We start from the raw sequence: 20,584 nt of genomic DNA, 5'->3' as shown, positions 1-20,584 counted from the left end.
ATTCCCGGTTTCTTTGGGAAGGGATTAAACAGAAAGTGAATTCATAGACTTGGTATCTGCAAATTTCTTATGGGTTTAAATTTGGGCCTTGGGGATCCTGGGGCCCAATTTTTATGTTTAAAGGTAAAAGGGATGTGTAACATGTTCAATATATCAGGCAATCGAACCCGTCAAATTGGGTTTTTTGACATACGATAGTGTCTTTTTGCATTAACAGCTATGATTTTACTGGCCTTGGATGGTGCATCACGGGGAAAATTATCAATTTTTGGTTTAGAAAACTTTTGCTTTGTGGCACTTTCGAAGTGCTTATTTTTGTGGTTGGGATTATCGATAGTGCATTTAATTTATTGAAAAATTAATAGGCATTATAGATAATGCGTTTTTTTTGTTATCAGACACATTTTGTGACAAATACATTCAAGTAATTTTCAATTTTCTAGAATTTAAATTTAAAAATAGTATGACAATAAAAACTTTTCTGTTTCATTAAGTCTTTGGTATGATGGTTTTCCTATACCCAATTTTAAATGTTGTATTGTTTTTATTATAATGTTTTATTTTGCCCAAACACCCATCATGAGGGCAAATCGAAAATAAAGCCATGACCGAAAATGTCTATTTGGGGGTTTAGTCTTAATAAAGTGTTTAGTAAGAAGATTAGTGATAATGCATGAAGTTGAAATACAGTTTTAAAGGGAAGACTTCGCAGGTAAATAAAAGAAATTTCAGATTATCTCTCTAAAAGGGGGAAAGGTTTCCCTCCCTAGCAGGGGGCAGCGATTTGGACCCAGCTCCATTCCGCCCGCTTTAAAAAGCGTTGATTCCCTAGAGGTGTCAAAGTGAATGACGAATCAAGGGGTCTTTGTAGTAGACGCCACCGTCGTAGAGAACGTACACTGAAGGTAATTAGAATTTATTGTCATTACACTCAATAAATTCCGTTATCTCAGTAGCCAGGCTAATAGGGTTGTGGGACCTTGCATGGGATACCCTAAGAGTTGTTCCCCTTTGTCTAGTCCAGCCTCTTTTTCGAATAAGCTGCAAGGTAATGGATGGTTAATTTAGCGTGTTAATCAATTTGAATGAAAATAATTGGTGAAATATGTTTGGATTTCAAAACATTACACTGCCTTCATGTTGATCAGATGTTAATCTGATGTGATGCTTTGATTTTGTAGTCCTAAATTCGTTTTTTATCGTTCGATTGGAGATGATTAGGTATTGACTCGTCCAGCATCTGTACCAGGCCACGTGGTATTAATCACTCGACTCTGAATTCGAATCTTTTCTAAAAAACAAATTATAATTATTCTCTAAGGCTGGATCGTTTTACATTAGTTAATTATTAAGAATATTCAAATGTATTTACAATTCAAATTTTGTTGGAAGACGTTTGTTTTAAAACAAGCAATTAATGCATTTAAGTGTTCCGAGTTCCAGTGAATTACGTCCAAGGAAATGGGGAAGTCAAAGGAAACGACGCCGGGATGGGCGAGGGCGAGGCCCTACAGAAAGGCTAGTGATTGTCAAAATCTAATGGATTGTTTCACAGGGGTGTGTGAGGAGTTGGGTGTTCCTATTGCCCCAGAAAAAAACACAGGCCCCACAACAACTCTAGTGTTTCTAGGGATTGAAATTGACACGGTTGAAATGATAGTGAGGATACCGGATGACAAGTTAAGGTTACTGAGGCACAATATAGTATTGTTGTTATCTTGTAAAAAGGTTACATTAGGACAACTCCAATCTTTAGTGGGTCTTCTTAATTTTTGTACGAAGGCAATTCCTGGGGCTAGGGCATTTAATAGACGATTCTATGATGCAATGATAGGGATAAAAAGGTCTCATCATTTTATACGGATTAATTCTGGTATGAGGGAGGATTTGAAGATTTGGTTGGAATTTTTAGAAAATTTCAATGGTACCAGGTATTTCCAGGAATTAAGCTGGGTTGACAATCAAATATTGGAGCTGTTCACTGATAGTGCAGGTGGGGAAGACAAGGGTTGTGGAGCTTATCTCAAAGGACATTGGGTATTTGTGGCCGAGCATTGGAAAGGGAAGGACATCATGAGGGACATTTCATTTTTGGAACTTGTCCCAATAGTGTTAGCATTATATATATTGGGGGAGCAAATCGCCAACAAACGAGTGATTTTTAGAACTGACAACATTGGGTTAGTTGCCATAATAAATAAGCAAACATCAAAGTCTGGTTATATAAGACATTTTATTGTTCACCAATAAAATAATTTATTAAAGCAAAGTACATTTAATTTCTCTAAAAATTATTTCCGGAATTTTTGTACCGGTATTTTCTGGATTCTATAACTCCGGTTGAGTGGCATATTAGTCACTTCTGTCATGGCGACTTACTAAATGAGCGACATCAACGAGATCGGCAAATTCAATCCAAGTAATCGGTATTGTATACAGCGTGGTAAGGTAGTATCATTTCAATTTGTAATAGCTGATTAGCCTATATATCATTCTAGATATGGATTTTGGTTCAAAGATAAAGGATGTGGTCGAAACGAGTAAGAACATGTGTGCATATTCGGAATGGCATTTAAATGTCGTGGGTTGATGTTATGACTAATACACCACGGTTTATAATGTGTCCTATACGGGGTCACGTCAAATTTCCAATATGCGAAAAGTGGTTTAGGCCTATTGATTATGTCATAGGCTACATGTAGGTTTCAGCACATCGGTTTTAGATTTAATCTGGAATATTGAAATAATCTATCAAGCTTATTTAGAAGGGAAACATTTACACCGCACTTGTACACTTACCTACATGTGTTGTACTGTTATATGAAATTAGACTAAATAAACAAAACTAACTTATTCATGGTCATAATTATAACAAAAATACTAATACTGTTTCAATTTCCTGATAATGTTTGCTAGAAAGGTTCGGTTAGCCAAGTAGAGCACGTGCCGTAAACAATAAAAAACAAAACAAAACAAAAACCATCAAAACAGAATGCTCAAGTTCGAATTCATGCAGAAATCAAACACGCTAGATAAACTGATTCATCTTCTGGTCATTTAAGGGATTGTTATATTCTCTATACATATGTAGATACTAATATGTGTCAAGTAGTAATAACGACAGTACAGACAAGTAAATTGTCGAATTTTCGAGGCAATCTGCTCCTTTATCAAGACAAGTAAATTACATACGATCACATATAGACACAGAACATACTATATGCTTTATATTAGATACTAATATGGATATTATTGAATTTTAATGAGGATTTAGATTCCATTTACCTATAACATGCCTAAGGAGCGTGGACGAAGGGCCTCGAGGCAATACAAGGTTGAGGAGAAGGTCAAGGCCACCTACCAGGGACGCTTTGCCTCGGGAACCGGAGGAGGTCCAACAGGAACCGGAAGACATCCAACAGGAACCAGAAGAGGTCCCAGAGGAGGACCACCAGGGGCTAGAACAGGATTCAGCTAACTTTGGTATGAACCAATTATTAGATATCCTTCCACCCCCAATGGTCCCCAGTGTCAGTGATCAGTTAGGGGATCATGTACATGCTTCTGTTAAGGAAAAAATTTGGATAAATGAATATTTGGACCTAGGGGTACTATTAGATTTAGACCCTGAGCTAGGTATGAGACAAAATGTAGTCTTCATTAATGGATCATTACAATTGAGGGTAGCCCAGGCAAAATCCAAAGTCAATAATATTGAAGAATGGACCAATGCATTTTTGATATACACTAGTATCTATTTGGTTAAATGGCCAGAAAGGGCCCAGGAGTTGATTAAGCATATGAGCACCGTGCGATTTGCTGCCAAAAACTTCAATGGCTTTGGGTGGAAAAATTATGATGTACAATTCAGACTACGCCAGGTTCGTAACCCACTAAGAACTTGGTCCAGCATTGATCATGAGTTGTGGCAAATGTTTGTGTCGGCCGCCTCTAGCACGGCTAGGTCTACTAGTAATACATCCAGTCCCGCACCTTCGAGCAAATGCTATGCTTTCAATTACGAGGGTGTTTGTCATCGTACAGTGCTCTTACTCTCACACATGCATACGTTGCTCTGGGAATCACGCAGCAGTTAGATGTTGGGCTAGTAATAAGGCAAGTCCATCCCAGAACTTCCGTCCCCGTCAGAGCCATAATCCTCAGATGTTACGGGGCACCAACCAGAATAATTTTCGCTTTCGTTCCCCCGACAGTTACCAAATGCAGCCCAGAACATCCAACCAGCAAAATATGGGAGTTAGGCAATTCCCCAATTAGGGTGTCCAATCTGGTACAGGCGCTTCACAATTTTCCAGACCAAGCTATAGCTGATGAATTAGCAGCAGGTTTTCATAATGGCTTCCGCTTGAATTATCTAGGCCCCAGACAGCATAACGAAACTCAAAATCTCAAGTCTGCTTTGGACAGTCCTAGTACAACTAGTACAAAAACTTGAGGAGGAAATAAGAGTTAGGTAGAGTTGCGGGCCCTTACCCTAAGCTCCCCATTAGCAACCTTAGAATATCACCTTTGGGGCTAGTTCCTAAAAAAAAAAGTGGTGACATGCGAATGATTACTCACTTGTCATACCCAGCAGGAAACAGTGTCAATGACTTTATAGATCAATCTAAAATATCAGTTAAGTACACTTCATTTGATAAGGCTTTGGAAATGGTGCAAAAACTAGGAAAAGGGGCTTTACTGGGTAAAAAAGATATAAAATCGGCATTTCGGTTACTCCCTATTCATCCTGGTGACTATTGTTTGTTAGGATACAAAGTTAGTGGGAATTATTACATAGACAAGTGTTTGCCATTTGGTTGTAGCATATTCTGTGCACTTTTCGAAAAATTTGCTTCTTTCCTAGAGTGGCATGTTCGTCAACAAGCTAAAACGTCAAATATTGAACATTATTTGGATGATTTTCTCCTGGGGTCTGTTGGTAATTCTGCTGAATGTGCTTGTTTAATGGATACTTTCGATAAGGTTTGTGCAAATTTGGGTGTCCCTATGTCTGATGATAAAACTGAAGGTCCTAAAACATGTCTAGTGTTTCTAGGTTTGGAAATAGACACAGTGGAAATGGTGGTTAGGGTTCCTTTAAAGAAAGTAGAAGAGCTGTGTTCCTTAATTACTCAAGTGCTTGGTAAGTCAAAAATTAAGTTGGCAGACCTACAGTCCTTTGCAGGTAAAGTTGCATTTTGTGCCAGGGCTATACCTAGTGCTCGTGCTTTCTGTAGACGGATATACGAATCCATGTCGGGTGTCAAAAAGGCGTACCATTACATTCGTCTCGGTGCAAACTTGAAGGAAGATCTTAGGACATTACACAAGTTTTTCCATTCTTTTAATGGTGTTTGTTATTTCCCAGATAGGGAATGGTTGTCAAACGTGAGTTGTGAGCTGTACACAGACAGTTCAGGCAACAGTGCATTAGGTTGTGGGGCACTCTTTCAGAAACAATGGTTGGTAGTGAAGTGGTCAGAATTTGACTTCTCGGCTGAGGTTTTTAGGGATATTACTTATCTTGAACTGATTCCAATATTTCTTGCTCTTTTTGTGTGGGGCCAGGAACTTCAGAACAAGAAAGTTATTTTTCATTGTGATAACATGGCCCTGGTGGAAATTTTAAACAAAAAATCTTCTCGATCTTGCAGAGTTATGTCCCTTATCAGACCCTTGCTATTAGAGTGTATGTACCATAATGTCCAGTTCAAAGCAATGCACGTACCAGGGGTTAGTAATGCTAAGGCAGATGCACTCTCTCGTTTGCAGTTTCACCGTTTTCGGGAATTGGCCCAGGATTCATCCCAACAGGCTTGTGTCATTCCACAGGCGTTCTGGACAATTTTCATGCAGAATTCCACAGATTGATAGATAGTTCGGTAGCTGATAATACCAAGTCTACTTATAGAAACGCAAGATTATCCTTTGAGCAGTTCAGGTCACAAAGCTCCCAGCAATTTGGCATCCCCCTACTTCACATATTGTTAATTTTATTCTATTTATGTTTAAGAAGGGAGTTGCTTACTCAACAGTCAGAACATACTTGGGTGGGATAAGCTTCTATGCTAAGACTCATTCTGGTACAGATCCAACTAATACATTTATTGTTCAAAAATTGTTAGAGGGGTTTAGACGAGAAAAATTTCGGCGGGATAGTCGTGCCCCTGTGTCAGTTGAAATGTTGTAAATCAATATACGAGGCGAAGATGTTCACAGCAGCATATTTTCTGGCATTTTGGGGTTTATTGAGAGTAGGTGAGTTAACTGTCAATGGAAGAAATACAGACAGCTATACATATTCAGGATGTGCAGTTGTCACATGAAAAAATCAAAAAGTATTGTTATGCCACAATTGGCTTAAGTGTTGCACGGGTAATTCCATTCAGGGCACATAGCGGCATAAATGACAGCATATTTCAAGGGCAAATAACTCGTTAATAATCGCTATACACCATGTATTAGTTTACTGTCATTAATTACTGGCTAGCTTCTCTTGTATCAGGAATTATATAGTTGATAATATGGTCTCTTTGCCCTGTTAATCTTTTGTTTGATAACAAATTTGTATATGGATGCAATGTGAGGATAGTACGATCTTCCATAATACGCAGAGCGGAGGAGCATGCCCTAAATAGGCCTGGGGGTACCATGTTAGCTATGGAACGAATTGGGATGAACATAGAGTGGGTAGGCATTGGCGGTTTAAAACTAGACCGTCTTATACAGGTAATAGTTGAAAATGTGCACTTGAAAGGTCAACCTGATATGCTAATCATTGACTGTGGGGGCAATAGCATTGGGCAAGGCAGTTCTGTATTGGAGCTGTGCTCCTTTGTTAAGGATATTCTAGTGGATCTGGCAAAATTTCTGCCCCATACAATATTGATTTGGTCTCAGATATTACCAAGATTTCATTGGGGGGAAGAAGCTGACATTTCTGCATCAAATCAAGTGAGAATACGGATGAACAGGGAGGCTGCTAGTTTTCTGTTACATAGGCGGGGGTGGGGGTGGATATATTGAGTACCCAGACCTGAAACTGGACAACGATTTGTATCTTGAAGATGGTGTTCACCTAAGTGAAGTTGGCAATGAATTATTCTTAAATACAATACAAGGGGAATTAGAACAGTTCTATTCTTGGGGAGGGAGAGGGGGGCATATCCCTAAACAACTTTCAATACAGGCATGGCTTTTGACGTGGACCTGCCACCCCCCTTTTTTGGTGTGGCGGTGGTCACTGTAGCAGTTAAAGGTTATCCGCTACAGTTCCCTTTGGCGGAACCACGTCAAATCTGGATTATTTGACACTATCGATAGTGTCTTTTTGCAGTTATCACAGCTATTGATTTCTACTGGCACTTAGTGATGGTGCATAGTACTGGAACATTATCAATTTGTGTTTAAGAAATTACTATTTGCTTAGTGGCACTTATCGATAGTACAATCAACTATTGGCTTGTCGGCACTTATCGATAGTGCAGTTTATAATTTGCTGGTTGGCACTTATCGATAGTTTATTATTTGCTGGTTGGCACTTATCGATAGTGCATTTAATTGATTGAAAAATTAATAGGCATTTATAGATAATGCTGTTTTCTTGATTATCAGACATATATTTGTGACAAATACATTTCAAGTAATTATCAATTTCTGATGAATTAATTAATAATAGTATGATCAATTAACAACTTTTCTGTTTCACTTAAGTCTCTGTGTATGATGGTTATCCTATACACCAATTTCAAATGTTGTATTGTTTGTATTATTAATGTTGTCGATTTTGCCAAGCACTCATCGATGAGGGCAAATCGAAAATAAAGCCATGACCTGAAATGTCTATTTGGTGTTCTAGTCTTTAATAAGACATTTTATTGTTCACCAATAAAATAATTTATTAAAGCAAAGTACATTTAATTTCTCTAAAAATTATTTCCGGAATTTTTGTACCGGTATTTTCCGGATTCTATAACTCCGGTTGAGTGGCATATTAGTCACTTCTGTCATGGCGACTTACTAAATGAGCGACATCCCACCCACCCAACCCTATATATTTAGGTCGTTATTTTGTCAGATACTGCTCTTGGGTTTGTTTTGTGTTTCAGAAATTGCCTGATTGATATTTCGGCTACATTTCTTGGTGCATCAACATTTGGGCAACAGCATTGCATTCAGTTACGTGTAAATGACATTCCACATTTGAAACCTGAACAATCATTCGTAACTTACCAAGCTCAATTGTGGTAATTCCCGGTGCTTTGGGAAGGTATAGTAAGCAGACAATGTGAATTCATAGACTATTGGTATCTGCTAAAGTTTCTTCATGGTTAATTGGCTCGTTGGTGATCCTGAGCCCAATTTGTATTGTTTACAAGGTAAGGTATGTGTAACATGTTCAATATATCAGGACAATCGGAACCACGTCAAATCTGGATTATTTGACACTATCGATAGTGTCTTTTTGCAGTTATCACAGCTACTGATTTCTACTGGCACTTAGTGATGGTGCATACTACTGGAACATTATCAATTTGTGTTTAGGAAATTACTATTTGCTTAGTGGCACTTATCGATAGTGCAGTTTATTATTTGCTGGTTGGCACTTATCGATAGTGCATTTAATTGATTGAAAAATTAATAGGCATTTATAGATAATGCTGTTTTCTTGATTATCAGACACATATTTGTGACAAATACATTTCAAGTAATTATCAATTTCTGATGAATTAATTAATAATAGTATGATCAATTAACAACTTTTTCTGTTTCACTTAAGTCTCTGTGTATGATGGTTATCCTATACACCAATTTCAAATGTTGTATTGTTTGTATTATTAATGTTGTCGATTTTGCCAAGCACCCATCGATGAGGGCAAATCGAAAATAAAGCCATGACCTGAAATGTCTATTTGGTGTTCTAGTCTTTAATAATGTGTTTAGTAAGAAGATTAGTGATCATATGCATGAAGTTGAATATACAGTTCAAGGCAAGACATATCGCAGGTAAAATAAATGAAATTGCAGATTCTATCTCTCGTAAACAGGGGGAAAGGTTCCGATCCCTAGCAGGGGACAGCGATTTGGACCCAGCTCTCATTCCGCCCGCTTTTCAACAATTGCTATTGGAAGTGAGGTAGACAGACTAGTTGTCTTACAATAGAGGGTTAAATTCATTCAAACAATTTCGCATTAATCACAAATTGGAACAAATATGGCCGCCTCCTGTGAACCATATCACACAGTTTGTTGCACACCTGTCTCTCAGAGAGTTGAGGGAGAGCACTGTAAGGCTATACTTGGCAGGCATAGGTTTAAAATGTAAATTTGCAGGTGAAGTTGACCCAACTCACGCTTTTGTGGTGCGAAAAATGGTAGAGGGTTTAAGACGTTTGGTAAGGTCAGCAGATAGTAGAGTGCCAATAACAAGTCTGGTGCTTCAGAAAATCATATCTGTATTGCCTACAATTTGTAAATCATCTTGAGACAACATTGTTCATTGCTGCTTATGTAACAGCATTTTTTGGGTTTTACAGAGTGGGGGAATTGACTGCAAAGAATGGGAAATGTCCTGGGAAATGTTTGAATGTGTCAGATGTAGCATTAAATCCTAAAGAAAGAACAGTGATGATAAAAAATTTCTATTCCAAACTGACCAAGATGGAAAAGGTTCACTTATGATACTAGATAATAATGGGATGAGTTTGTTTGTGTCAATTTACTAGCATGGAAAGGTTTCTCAGGATTCGACCCCAGGCCCTCTGTTTTGTCTTTTTTTTTCTTTTTTTTTTGGGGGGGGGGGGGGGGGGAGGGGACCACTGACAAGGTATCAATTTTCAGCTTTGTTACAAAAGGCAATAACTGTGTTAGGTTTAGAGAGTAACGGTTACAAATCCCATTCCTTTAGAATAGGGGCGGCAACTTCAGCAAGCGTCAATGGGTTGTCCGATGAGGATATAAAAGTACGTGGTCGTTGCCAATTATATCAGAATCCCTTCGGCTCGATTACTAAATCTTTAAGGGCAGTGTCTAACACCTGCCTTAAGTTTCCTAGGTATTTGGATTGTTGGCTCGTCGATCATCAAAAGAGCTTTTTGTGCGGCAAGATTGGAGGGAGGGGTCAGCCTCAATTTACCTATAGAAAATGGAGTGTTCTGGCAAGGAAAAGGAGGCATGAAGTGGGCTGACTTGTTTCCAAAAATTAGCCAGATGCTACGGTACGAGGATCCTCCGAAGTTGCTAGTCATACATTGCGGGGGTAATGACATTGGTACTATCCCTGCACAGGTGCTACGAGGGAGAATGAGGAAGACTCTACGGTCAATACGGTCAATTTCCTCGCTGCTTCCATATACCAAAATTGTTTGGTCACAAATTTTGCCTAGGAATAGTTGGAGAGCTGACAAAACGGGAGGAGCAAATAGGGCGTTAAATAAGGCGCGAGTTAGGGTTAATGCCTCAGCGGCAAATTTTACATTGGGTCAAGGGGGATATTATGTAAGATACCCTGGTTTGGATTTTTCAAACCCTGAATATTTTGTGGGGGACAAAGTCCATCTTTCCGTCTCAGGAAACAGGTTATTTCTTAGGATTTTGGGGGAGGCGTTGAAGCAGTTTTGGGAAAACAATGTGTTTGTGTACCCCTCATAATTTTTAATAATAAATTATTTTTTTATTTCTTTACAGCAAGGTCAAACTAGTTTGTGATAAGACGGCAACGTTACTTTATTATCTAATGACGAAATCAAATTTCCTACCAAGTGCATTCAGATGTTGTAAACATCCATGTGACTGGTCAGGTAGTGTTTGGTTTGGTTTATTTTGTTTAACGTCCTATTAACAGCTAAGGTCATTTAAGGACGGCCTCCCGTGCGTGCGACATGTAAGCGTGTGGTGAGTGCGTATGTGTGTTTTGAGACAACGGGAGAACCAGTCGTCCCACTCCAAATATGCTGATGGCTAAGCAAGAGAAGCAACTACCATCTTTAAAGACTCTGGTATGTCTCGGCTTTGGGCCAGTGTCCGACTGATATTTGACCCAGTGTACGGGTCCTTTGATTTGTATGTTAATAGTTGCGTTGTTTTCGGATAATAAATGGCGGTAAACGTATGCAGCGTGAATTTATTTTATGAAGTTAACACCTCAAGCAGCCAAGATCACGAGTCGCCCCCACACACCCGTTGAGAATTCCAGTTTGATGAAGATCCAATCTACGCTGTTTTGGGATCGATCGGTCATGTGTTCTTTACTGATTCGATTGAACATTGATCCCGCACATGATGCTTGTTTCTAATTCTCAGTGATGATGAATAATGATTTTCTCCGTAACAATGTTTTGAATTTCGTCGACATTACATTACAGTGACCTCTGCGAGCCCAGCCCAGCCCTCTTGATGGACAATACTTATCAATACTTGGACTCTTTGGCAATATGAAAGGACGGAGGATCTTCATTCTCGACTTATTCAGAAGGCTATGTAAAGGCAAGAACGATATGTGCCACAATTTATAGCCTGCTTTTTCAGAGAAGTTGGCCATGTATGTAACACTTGGCAGACCTACAGACAGTAACGATGCACGCATAAAAGCCAATAATGGGCAAGATGTTTGGTCATAGGGATCGGACAACTCCGTGTAACATTGCTACAATACAGACTGAGTGAACCCCACTGGAAGCAAAGGTTGATAAGCTTACTAAACTTGTTCATCATATGTGTACCACCAACACCCCTTCTGCTATTCATAGTAAGTACTACGTGGGTGCCTCACAAGTGCTGTCCTGCAGGTAGGCGTAAGAATTGTACCTGCTGCCCCCATTGCATGATCGTAAGAGGCGACTAAAAATGGTATCTTATCTCTTCTTTAAAATCTTAATGATAATCGCTTTTTAATATTTCAAAGTGTGCATTTAACAAGAAGTTGTTTGCTATCAAGCCACAGGACACGGATTATGATTCGTGAAAATCGCATGCAATATAAGCCAGAGGGGTCTACCTCCAACATGCACTTGCGTGCAACGGTGCTTTAAAAGTTGTTTTTTTGGTTTGGTTTATTTTGTTTAACGTCCTATGAACAACTGAAGTAATTTAAGGACGACCTCCTGTGCGTACGACAAGCATGCGTGTGGCGAGTGTGTATGTGTGTTTTGGGAGGCTGCGGTATATTCGTGTTAAGTCCCCTTGTGATACGCCGGAATTTTTGCCGACTTATAGTGCTACCTCACTGAAGCGTACTGCCTAAGACACCCAGCAGGAAATCCCACCCGGTAAAAAAATTATACTGACAACGGACGAACCAGTCGCCCCGATAGCTGGACTGGGACATCGGTCACCTCGCCAACCTTCTGTTCACCCGAGTGAACGACCTATATGGTTCTCAAATAATGATACAGAAATAAAAGAAATAATTAAACTATTGACATATGTTTGCTATTGGTCTGGTCATTATTAAAGTACACCAACTGCATGTCATTTCAAATTATAAGAAATTTAAAATTGGATTTTATAGTCGGTTACTTTTGTATCAGATGAAATGTCAATCTGGTTATTCTTGTTCTATATATACATTTTGTATTCAAGAAAACATGTATCACATATTTATCTGCTGACAAGCTTCCAATAGCTGAGGCTTGTTCTTTCCCTACTTCTTTAATGTTTGTGGAAAAATATTGATTTACTTTTGAATCAGTGAAGCTGCTTGTAAACTTTTTAAAAAATCAACAGAACTGGTCTATGAACAGAACATGTTGTACAACCAAAGATAAAAGCCAAGATGTGCACAGCCTAAGTTTTTAAAATTTTATGTATTCTTTAAAGATGTTAATTATGCCTAGCAAACAACTATTTTACGATCCCTTGTAATATATTTTAACTCCGATAGAAAATTGCGGTCGCGTTGTCCGACGAGACATATCTAGTTTTGACATCGACGCCAGTACATCGGTCACGGATCATAATCGTTAGATTCTTTTCAAATAAACAAATAATAACCTTATAAGCTCACCTGCCCGAAGGGTATGCCAGCTTATGCCGTGGTGCGGCGTCCGTTGTCCGTCCGTCCGGCGTCAACTTTTTCATTTAAACAACTTCAATAACCAAGAGGTCCAGGGACTTGGTACTGGGTCTGTAGCATGCGTGGGTGAAGTGCTCTAAAGTTTGTTCAAATAAATGACCTTGTCCTTCATTCAAGGTCACATGGGTCAAATAGGCTATAATCTTCAAACAACTCCTCAATAATCAAGAGGCACAGGGACTTTGTATTGGGTCTGTAGCATGCTAGAGTGAAGGGCTACCAAGTTTGTTCAAATGAATGACCTTGACCTTAACTAAAGGTGACATTGGTCAAATAGGCTATAATCTTCAAATGACTTCTTAATAACCAAGAGGCCCAGGGACTTGATATTAGGCTTGTAGCAATTCTGGAGTGAAGGGCTTCCAAGTTTGTTCAAATGAATGACCTTGACCTTCACATGGGTGAAATCGGCTTAAATCTGTAAACAATAATTTTGCGATAGCCAAGAGCCTCAGATACCTGATATTAGGCCAATAGAATGCTGGAATGAAGGGGTAGAATATGTATTAATATGAATAAACCTAGCTTACTATGACATTTGAAGAAAGAGGTAATCAGCATAGTATCTGTAGAAAAGACCTCAATCAACTTCAAAGTTGCTGTAGAGCCAGGTGAGCGATACAGACCCATTGGGCCTCTTGTTTAATAAAATCATCACGAAAAATGGCTATGTAGTTTATTTCAACTTGCCTTCAATTCCTGGTGATATTTCTTTCGTATTCTAGCGACATACAAATGAATAGGAAACTGCGAACGGTCGTTGGTTTATTATGGGCCGGCAGGAGCCGGGCCATTATATTGTATAGTTTTAGATAAAATCCATGCGTTGCTGCGGGGCTAACATGTATTTTAATATGTGTGTTCAGTAGGCCTACGGTAGAGATAAGACAAATAAAAAATGTGCTGTATACAGTATTGTTAAAAGAATATTTTTTCATTGTTATTGCAAATATGTCATACGGTCAAGTTTAAATATGTTATTATAAACTGAAACACATGTACAGCCAGCAGACTACTCACATTCTATTTTTAGACATGTATATTATACACTGCTATCACGGCTGCATACCACAAGCTGTGTCATGTATACAGGGACACTCCCTTTATGGTGTAGCTCGGTTAAATCTCAACAACTTTCGGAACACCTCGAGTATTAACCACGCTGTCTATTATTTTCCCGCGTTTTGACAAGAAGACAAAGGAACTGCTGTTCGGAGCACTTAGGCCACATGCAGCGAGAGATCAACAAACAAGAACATGGTAAGAACTGTTACTGCTCATCTACACCAAGGTTGTAATAGATTTCAGCCATTCAATGGTGTACAATGTACTGCTATTGCTTTGATTGCGTTATATACTTTCATGCAACGCATGCCTAATGTGCCCGATGTTTCGAGATACGATCTTGATGAAATGGTTGTAGACGGTACTGATCTGTATTGCCATATCAGAGCAACAGGTGGACCTGATGGTTATTTAGCTCATCGGGATTTACCTAACAGTTTTCTTGATTGGAATGGTTCAGACGGGGATATAAATTATTTTTATGATCGATATTATGGACCCGTTAATCCATCTCGATTTGTCAACACAGAAGCAGGACAGCTATCGTTTATCGAAGGGTTTATTGATGCAATATCTAGTATTTCGTCATATTTGTTGGTCACTTTCGGAGACAGTACTGTTGCAATTTATTACGATCATCAAAACGATCACGTTTATCTATTCGACTCCCACCAACGAAATTCATTAGGGTTTCCCGATCCAAATGGCAATGCAATTTTTATGGATTTTTCATCACGTGATGAATTTTTGACATATATTTTGTCTATTTATAATCTGTGTGATTATGAAATGACACCGTTACATTTTCCATGGCCGTCAAATCACAACCTTATAGCTCCTGTTAACCATAAAAGGAATGAATCAGTTTCAGTCTTACATGATAAAAATGTTCCATCTATGTCTAATATAAACCCTCCCAAATTTAAGCCAGATTTGGCGAGTACAAAATCTGCTTCAAACGAAAATGCAAATGTATCATCTCTTTGTGAACTCCAATTTCATAACTATTTTAAAAGATCATCGAGTAAAAGAAAATTTAAGTCTTCAAAAAATGTTAGAAATTGTAAAAAAAAGTACACAGCTCCCTGTAACTACCATTTCTTCCATAGATGTTGGTAATACATGTTTACCTAGTACTAGTAGTCCTTATTTTGATATATCTGAATATAAAAATTTTGATGTGTTAGACAATGCAAAAAATCCGGTTGTTGCTAATTTCTCTACCATTGAGAGCAAAATGTCGACATGCCAGATAAATTATTTAGAAGATACGAAACATAATGATGGATACGAGTTGAAAATAAGAGAACGACCAACTTACTTTTGTGAATCCTGTGAACGATTTTTATTTTCCAATCAGACCCATATTTTGAAAAACAACATTTCAGAAAATTGTTTTAAATTCATGAAAAACCAAACATTTTGTTCGACATGTTTTAAAATAATTTTAAAAGGGGAAATACCTTACTTATCTTCAGTCGGTAATGCTCTGAAAATTGATACTATACCTGATGAACTGTTTTTTTTTTAGCAAGATTGAAAAAAGGCTTATTGCTCTCGTAGAAATTTTTATGACTATCATCATTTTGCCAGGTGGACAGTATGCTGAAAAGGGGTTGGTATTAAATTTACCTTCAAATGTTCAAAATATAGCAAATCAATTGCCACGGAATAGTACACAGTTAAGTAGTCTTCCAGTTAATTATATGCACAACAGCCATACTCATTGTGATGATTTCAAGTATTGTGCATCTCCAGAAAAATTTAAAAAGGCATTTCAGTGGTTGAAAGAAAATAATCCATTGTATAAAGACATTGTGATCAAAGATAATTTTGTTAATAAAAATTCTACTTTTGAAACATTTAGTAAATTGGATGTTACAGATAATCTGGAAATGGCTACAGTAACTCCACTTAACAGTAGTTTGCCAGATGTAGATGTTGGTACATTTATCAGTGATGGAGTAATTAATGTACCGCATATTAGTGAAAAACCTGTTAACATTTACAATATGAAAGCAGGTGAGGAAATGACATATCCTTGGCTATTTCCAAAGGGTATACATGGCTACAACTATGAAAGACCAAAGAAAATAGCACGTTCAATGTACTTTCGGAACAGGCTATACAATAAGCATGGTCATTTCAGAAAAGATATTGGATATATTTTGCATTCTGCGGTGGCTGTTGACATGGAATTTCTCAAGTCTGAAATCAATATAAATATGAAAATCAGTAAAGGTTTCAAAGATGATGATTTTTTAAAAGCAAGTGATAGGACGATAAAAGAAAATCCAAGTTTAACTCAGAACTCTTATATGTTCATGAAAAATATTCGCGGGACAGTAGCTTACTTTCGAAATCAGTTGTATAATCTTTTGGCAATGTTCAAAAGCCTAGGTCCTCCTACATTGTTTATGACTCTTTCGGCTGATGATCTACACTGGTCAGAGTTAGAAATGATGATATTTGATTTGGACTATGATGATGCACGAAGAATGGCCAATTGTATGGATGGAATGCGAAAAGACCCTTTGATGACGGCAATTCATTTTGAGCGAAGATTCAAAGCTTTGATGAAATATATAATATTAGCAGGACCTCAACCTCTTGGTACTGTTGTTGATTACTTTGCACGGGTCGAGTTTCAAAACCGAGGTAGTCCACATATCCATATGTTCTTTTGGGTAGCTGGTGTACCAAATAATATCACAAATACTTCTTTGACAAATATGAAAATGTATATTGAAAAAACAATCCATTCACATATACCACATGTTGAAAAAGACAGTGAAATGCATTATTTAGTAGCTAAATTACAGACACATAGTCATACATCTTACTGTTCCAAGGGTTACAAATGTGCTTGTCGCTTTGGATTTCCAAAGCCAGTCTGTTATGAAACTAAGATACAAGGAATGAACAAGTTTACATATAGAGGTAAAGGGAAATTTTACCAGACATACAGAGGAAAAAATGACACCATGATTAATCCTTATAATTCTGAAATTCTACGACACTGGCGTGCAAACATGGATATTCAGATGATCTGTAATGCTGAGGGTGCGGCATATTATGTTTGTAGTTACATTTGTAAATCTGAGCCAGATGAACTTAAAAATGCACTTGGACAACTTATTCATGAAGTATTCAAAGACAATCCAACTATTCCAAAATTTCAACGTCTGCTTAAGATAGGGCTGACTGTATTGCGTCATAGAAGAATGAGTAGTCAGGAAGCTGCTTATAAACTGAGCAATCTAAATTTAATTCATACAAGTAGATCATTTGTTTACTTAAATACACGACCTCCAAACAAAAGGTTCCGAATGTTGAAGAATAAAAACGAGATAGACAGTCTTTCTGACAACTCAACGGATATATTTCGCTCAAATATCATTGATTACTATCACCATCGTCCTTTATCGATGAATGACATGTGTTTGTATAGATTTTGTTCCTGGTACAGGAAATGTTATAATGCACCCCCAAAATCTAATCGTTCTGTTCTTGAAAGAATACACATTGCTAAATACAATTTATGCATGAGAAGATGTAAACAATCTGTTATTGTACGTTGTCCCAATTTTCCGCCATCTTCTGATGATTATTATTATTCAATGTTGCTTCTTTTAATTCCTCATAGATCAGAGGTTGACCTGATATCTCCATATACCAGTTCAAAGGAAGCATTTGTTCATAAAACTGGTATTATGAACAAAACAATTGATTTTACATACTTTTCATTTACTAATCAGATTGAAAATACTATGAGAAAGATTAGGCTTGCGGAAAAAGTTAACATAACTGATCAAGGCAATACAAGAACAAATTCTACTTCAACAAGTGATGTGTTTTCTTCAATGGATAAAGACATGTCAAATACACTGCATAATGTTAACAATGAAGAAAATGAACACTATTCATCTAATAATGAATTTTTTGATGAATAATTCCATATGCATTCAATACAATGTACAATGTCAATTGAAGAATTTCATAGAAATGTTAAACTGCTTACAAATTCCCAAAATTGTTCATTAAATTATGTGAAAACAAAGTTTGAGAAAAAAGATGCACCATTTCATTTATTTATCACAGGTGGTGCAGGTGTCGGCAAAACTTTTACAACAAGAGTTATCATAGCATATCTGCAGTTGTACACCGCTAAAGTCATGTGTACTGATCCTGTTGTTGTTTGTGCACCAACAGGAACAGCAGCAAACAATATCAATGGCCAAACTTTACACTCAATTTTCAAAATACCAGTAGCAGAATTTTTACAGTATAGTTCATTGTCAAGCTTCGGTGCAAAACAACTGAAGAAAAGATTTCAAAATGTTCATACAATCATAATTGATGAAATAAGCATGGTCGGTGACACAATGTTATCATTCATAAGTAGACGACTATCGGAAATTAAAAATGATGACTTTGTATTTGGAGGATGCAATATGATTGTGATTGGTGACTTTTTTCAGTTAAGACCTGTCAGATCTAGTTACTGTTTTAAAAATTCTCTACTCTGGCGACTTTTTTTTCCAATAGTCTTAAAAGAAAATGTTCGACAAAATATGGATTTGGTATATTGTTCACTTTTAAATCGTGTTCGTATTGGACTACCAACTAATGAAGATATTGCTTTATTAAAGACAAGATTACTATACGATGCAAATTCTGATTTTTCGCATATCTTGCATATCTGTCCAACAATAAAACAAGTAGAATATTTCAACAAGATGCAACTTGACAAGCTAAGCAATATCATTAATGTTCCTGCTTGTCACTTTTTCTCACCATCAGATGAAAATCCGTTAGCTGTAGTAAATGAAAATCTCATACCTTTTGATGATAATGTTGCTGGTGGTTTAAAAAAACATTTTGCTTTTTGTGTTGGTGCTAGGGTTATGTTAACGAGAAATATTAATACAAATGATGGTTTGGTTAATGGTGCAATGGGCATTATTGTAGACATAGAGTTTACAAACTCAACAGATGTACCCTCTTCGGTGAATGTTAAATTTGACAACTCTGATGTTGGTAAATTACACTTCAAAAATAAAACAGTCAATGTAAATTCTGTCTCTATTTCCATGATAGAACATGAATTTATTTTTTGTGGGCGTCGCATAATAAGAAGACAATTTCCATTAATATTAGCTTGGGCATGTACTGTACATAAAGTACAGGGAATTTCTTTAGATTCTGCAGTTATTGATTTGGGATCTACAGTTTTTGATTTTGGCATGGCATATGTTGCATTAAGTCGAGTACGTACTCTTTCAGGTTTGATATTAATTGGTTTAGATCCATCAAAAATAAAAGCATCTGAAACAGTGCTTGACGAATATGAAAGGTTGGATATATTATAACCAATGTCCATCCAAACTTATGTAAGAATACATTTTGAATGTAGTACATGTACATGTATTGAAAAGGATATTATGAAATATATATAAAGACCGACATTTGAAAAATGTGATGTAAATGATGTGAAAGGTTGGATACATTATAAAATATGCAAATTTATTTAAGAATACATCTTCAAAGTATTACTGAAAAGGATATTTTAAAATACGGAAGAATTATTGAAAAAAGTTATTTTGAAATAAAAACAGTGTTATTGAAAAAGAAGATTTGAAATAAAGACACGTCTTATTGAAAAAGATTATTTGAAATAAAGACAGACATTTGAAAAATATTATTATTCTGAAACAGTACAGTAATGTGAAAGGTTTGATATAAAGACGAGTATTATTAAAAAAAGATATTTTGAAATAGACATGAAAAATATGATTTATTTCATCTTTTTCAGGCGCAGTCAAACACTAATCTCATTACCAAAACTTTGAAAGTGTTGAAAAGATCGGACAAGATACTGTCCTATGTCAACAAAACAAACCAAAGAGAAATGAAATATTTTAATGTTGTTGCTGCTGAGGGGGAAGTGGCTTATAGAATCAGAGTCTATCAAGTCAATAAGCTTAACATGCTGCAAACAGGATTGAGCTTCAAGTTCCACAACATGGTGGCTAAAGGCGATAAGGAATATTGGATCACCAGCAATTCAACTTTGGCATATTCTGCAACAGTGGAAACATCCTTAACTGATTCGTGTGAACTTCAACTAACAGAGAAAATAGCTCCAGAGGGGGAGAAAAAGACTTTGGCTTCAGCATTGGCCTCCCCAGACAAGTCAAGTGTGCTTGGCAAAGTAGTACAGGTATGTATACATAGAATTAGTGAAAATGTATAAGGACTATGTATTGCAGTGGCATATTATAATTTTTATTCCATGTATATACTTTGTTGTAATGCTCACACACACGCAAACATATGGAGCTTAAACATAATTTCATTACGAAAGTTCCATCTAAATAATTGTACATGAATTATGCATGTATGATATATATATATATATATATACATATAAAATCATCAAAT

General features: G+C 37.0%; 1 protein-coding gene across 1 annotated transcript; it reads left to right on the top strand.

The window, feature by feature from the left end:
- The first annotated feature begins 5,010 nt into the window (after positions 1–5,010).
- On the top strand, positions 5,011–5,874 carry LOC117315182. Its single transcript, XM_033869327.1, has one exon. It carries the CDS (start codon positions 5,011–5,013, stop codon positions 5,872–5,874), a length of 864 nt encoding a protein of 287 aa, XP_033725218.1.
- The last annotated feature ends 14,710 nt before the right edge of the window (positions 5,875–20,584 follow it).

This window comes from Pecten maximus, chromosome 17 (genome assembly GCF_902652985.1).
Source record: "Pecten maximus chromosome 17, xPecMax1.1, whole genome shotgun sequence".
Classification (NCBI taxonomy): Eukaryota; Metazoa; Mollusca; class Bivalvia; order Pectinida; family Pectinidae; genus Pecten; species Pecten maximus.
The sequence above is the reverse complement of the archived record's forward strand: the minus strand, read 5'-3'. Positions and strand labels throughout refer to the sequence as shown.

Excerpts from the sequence above, each read along its gene's own strand:
- LOC117315182 (XM_033869327.1), top strand. The coding sequence starts at position 5,011 with ATGTCTGATGATAAAACTGAAGGTCCTAAAACATGTCTAGTGTTTCTA.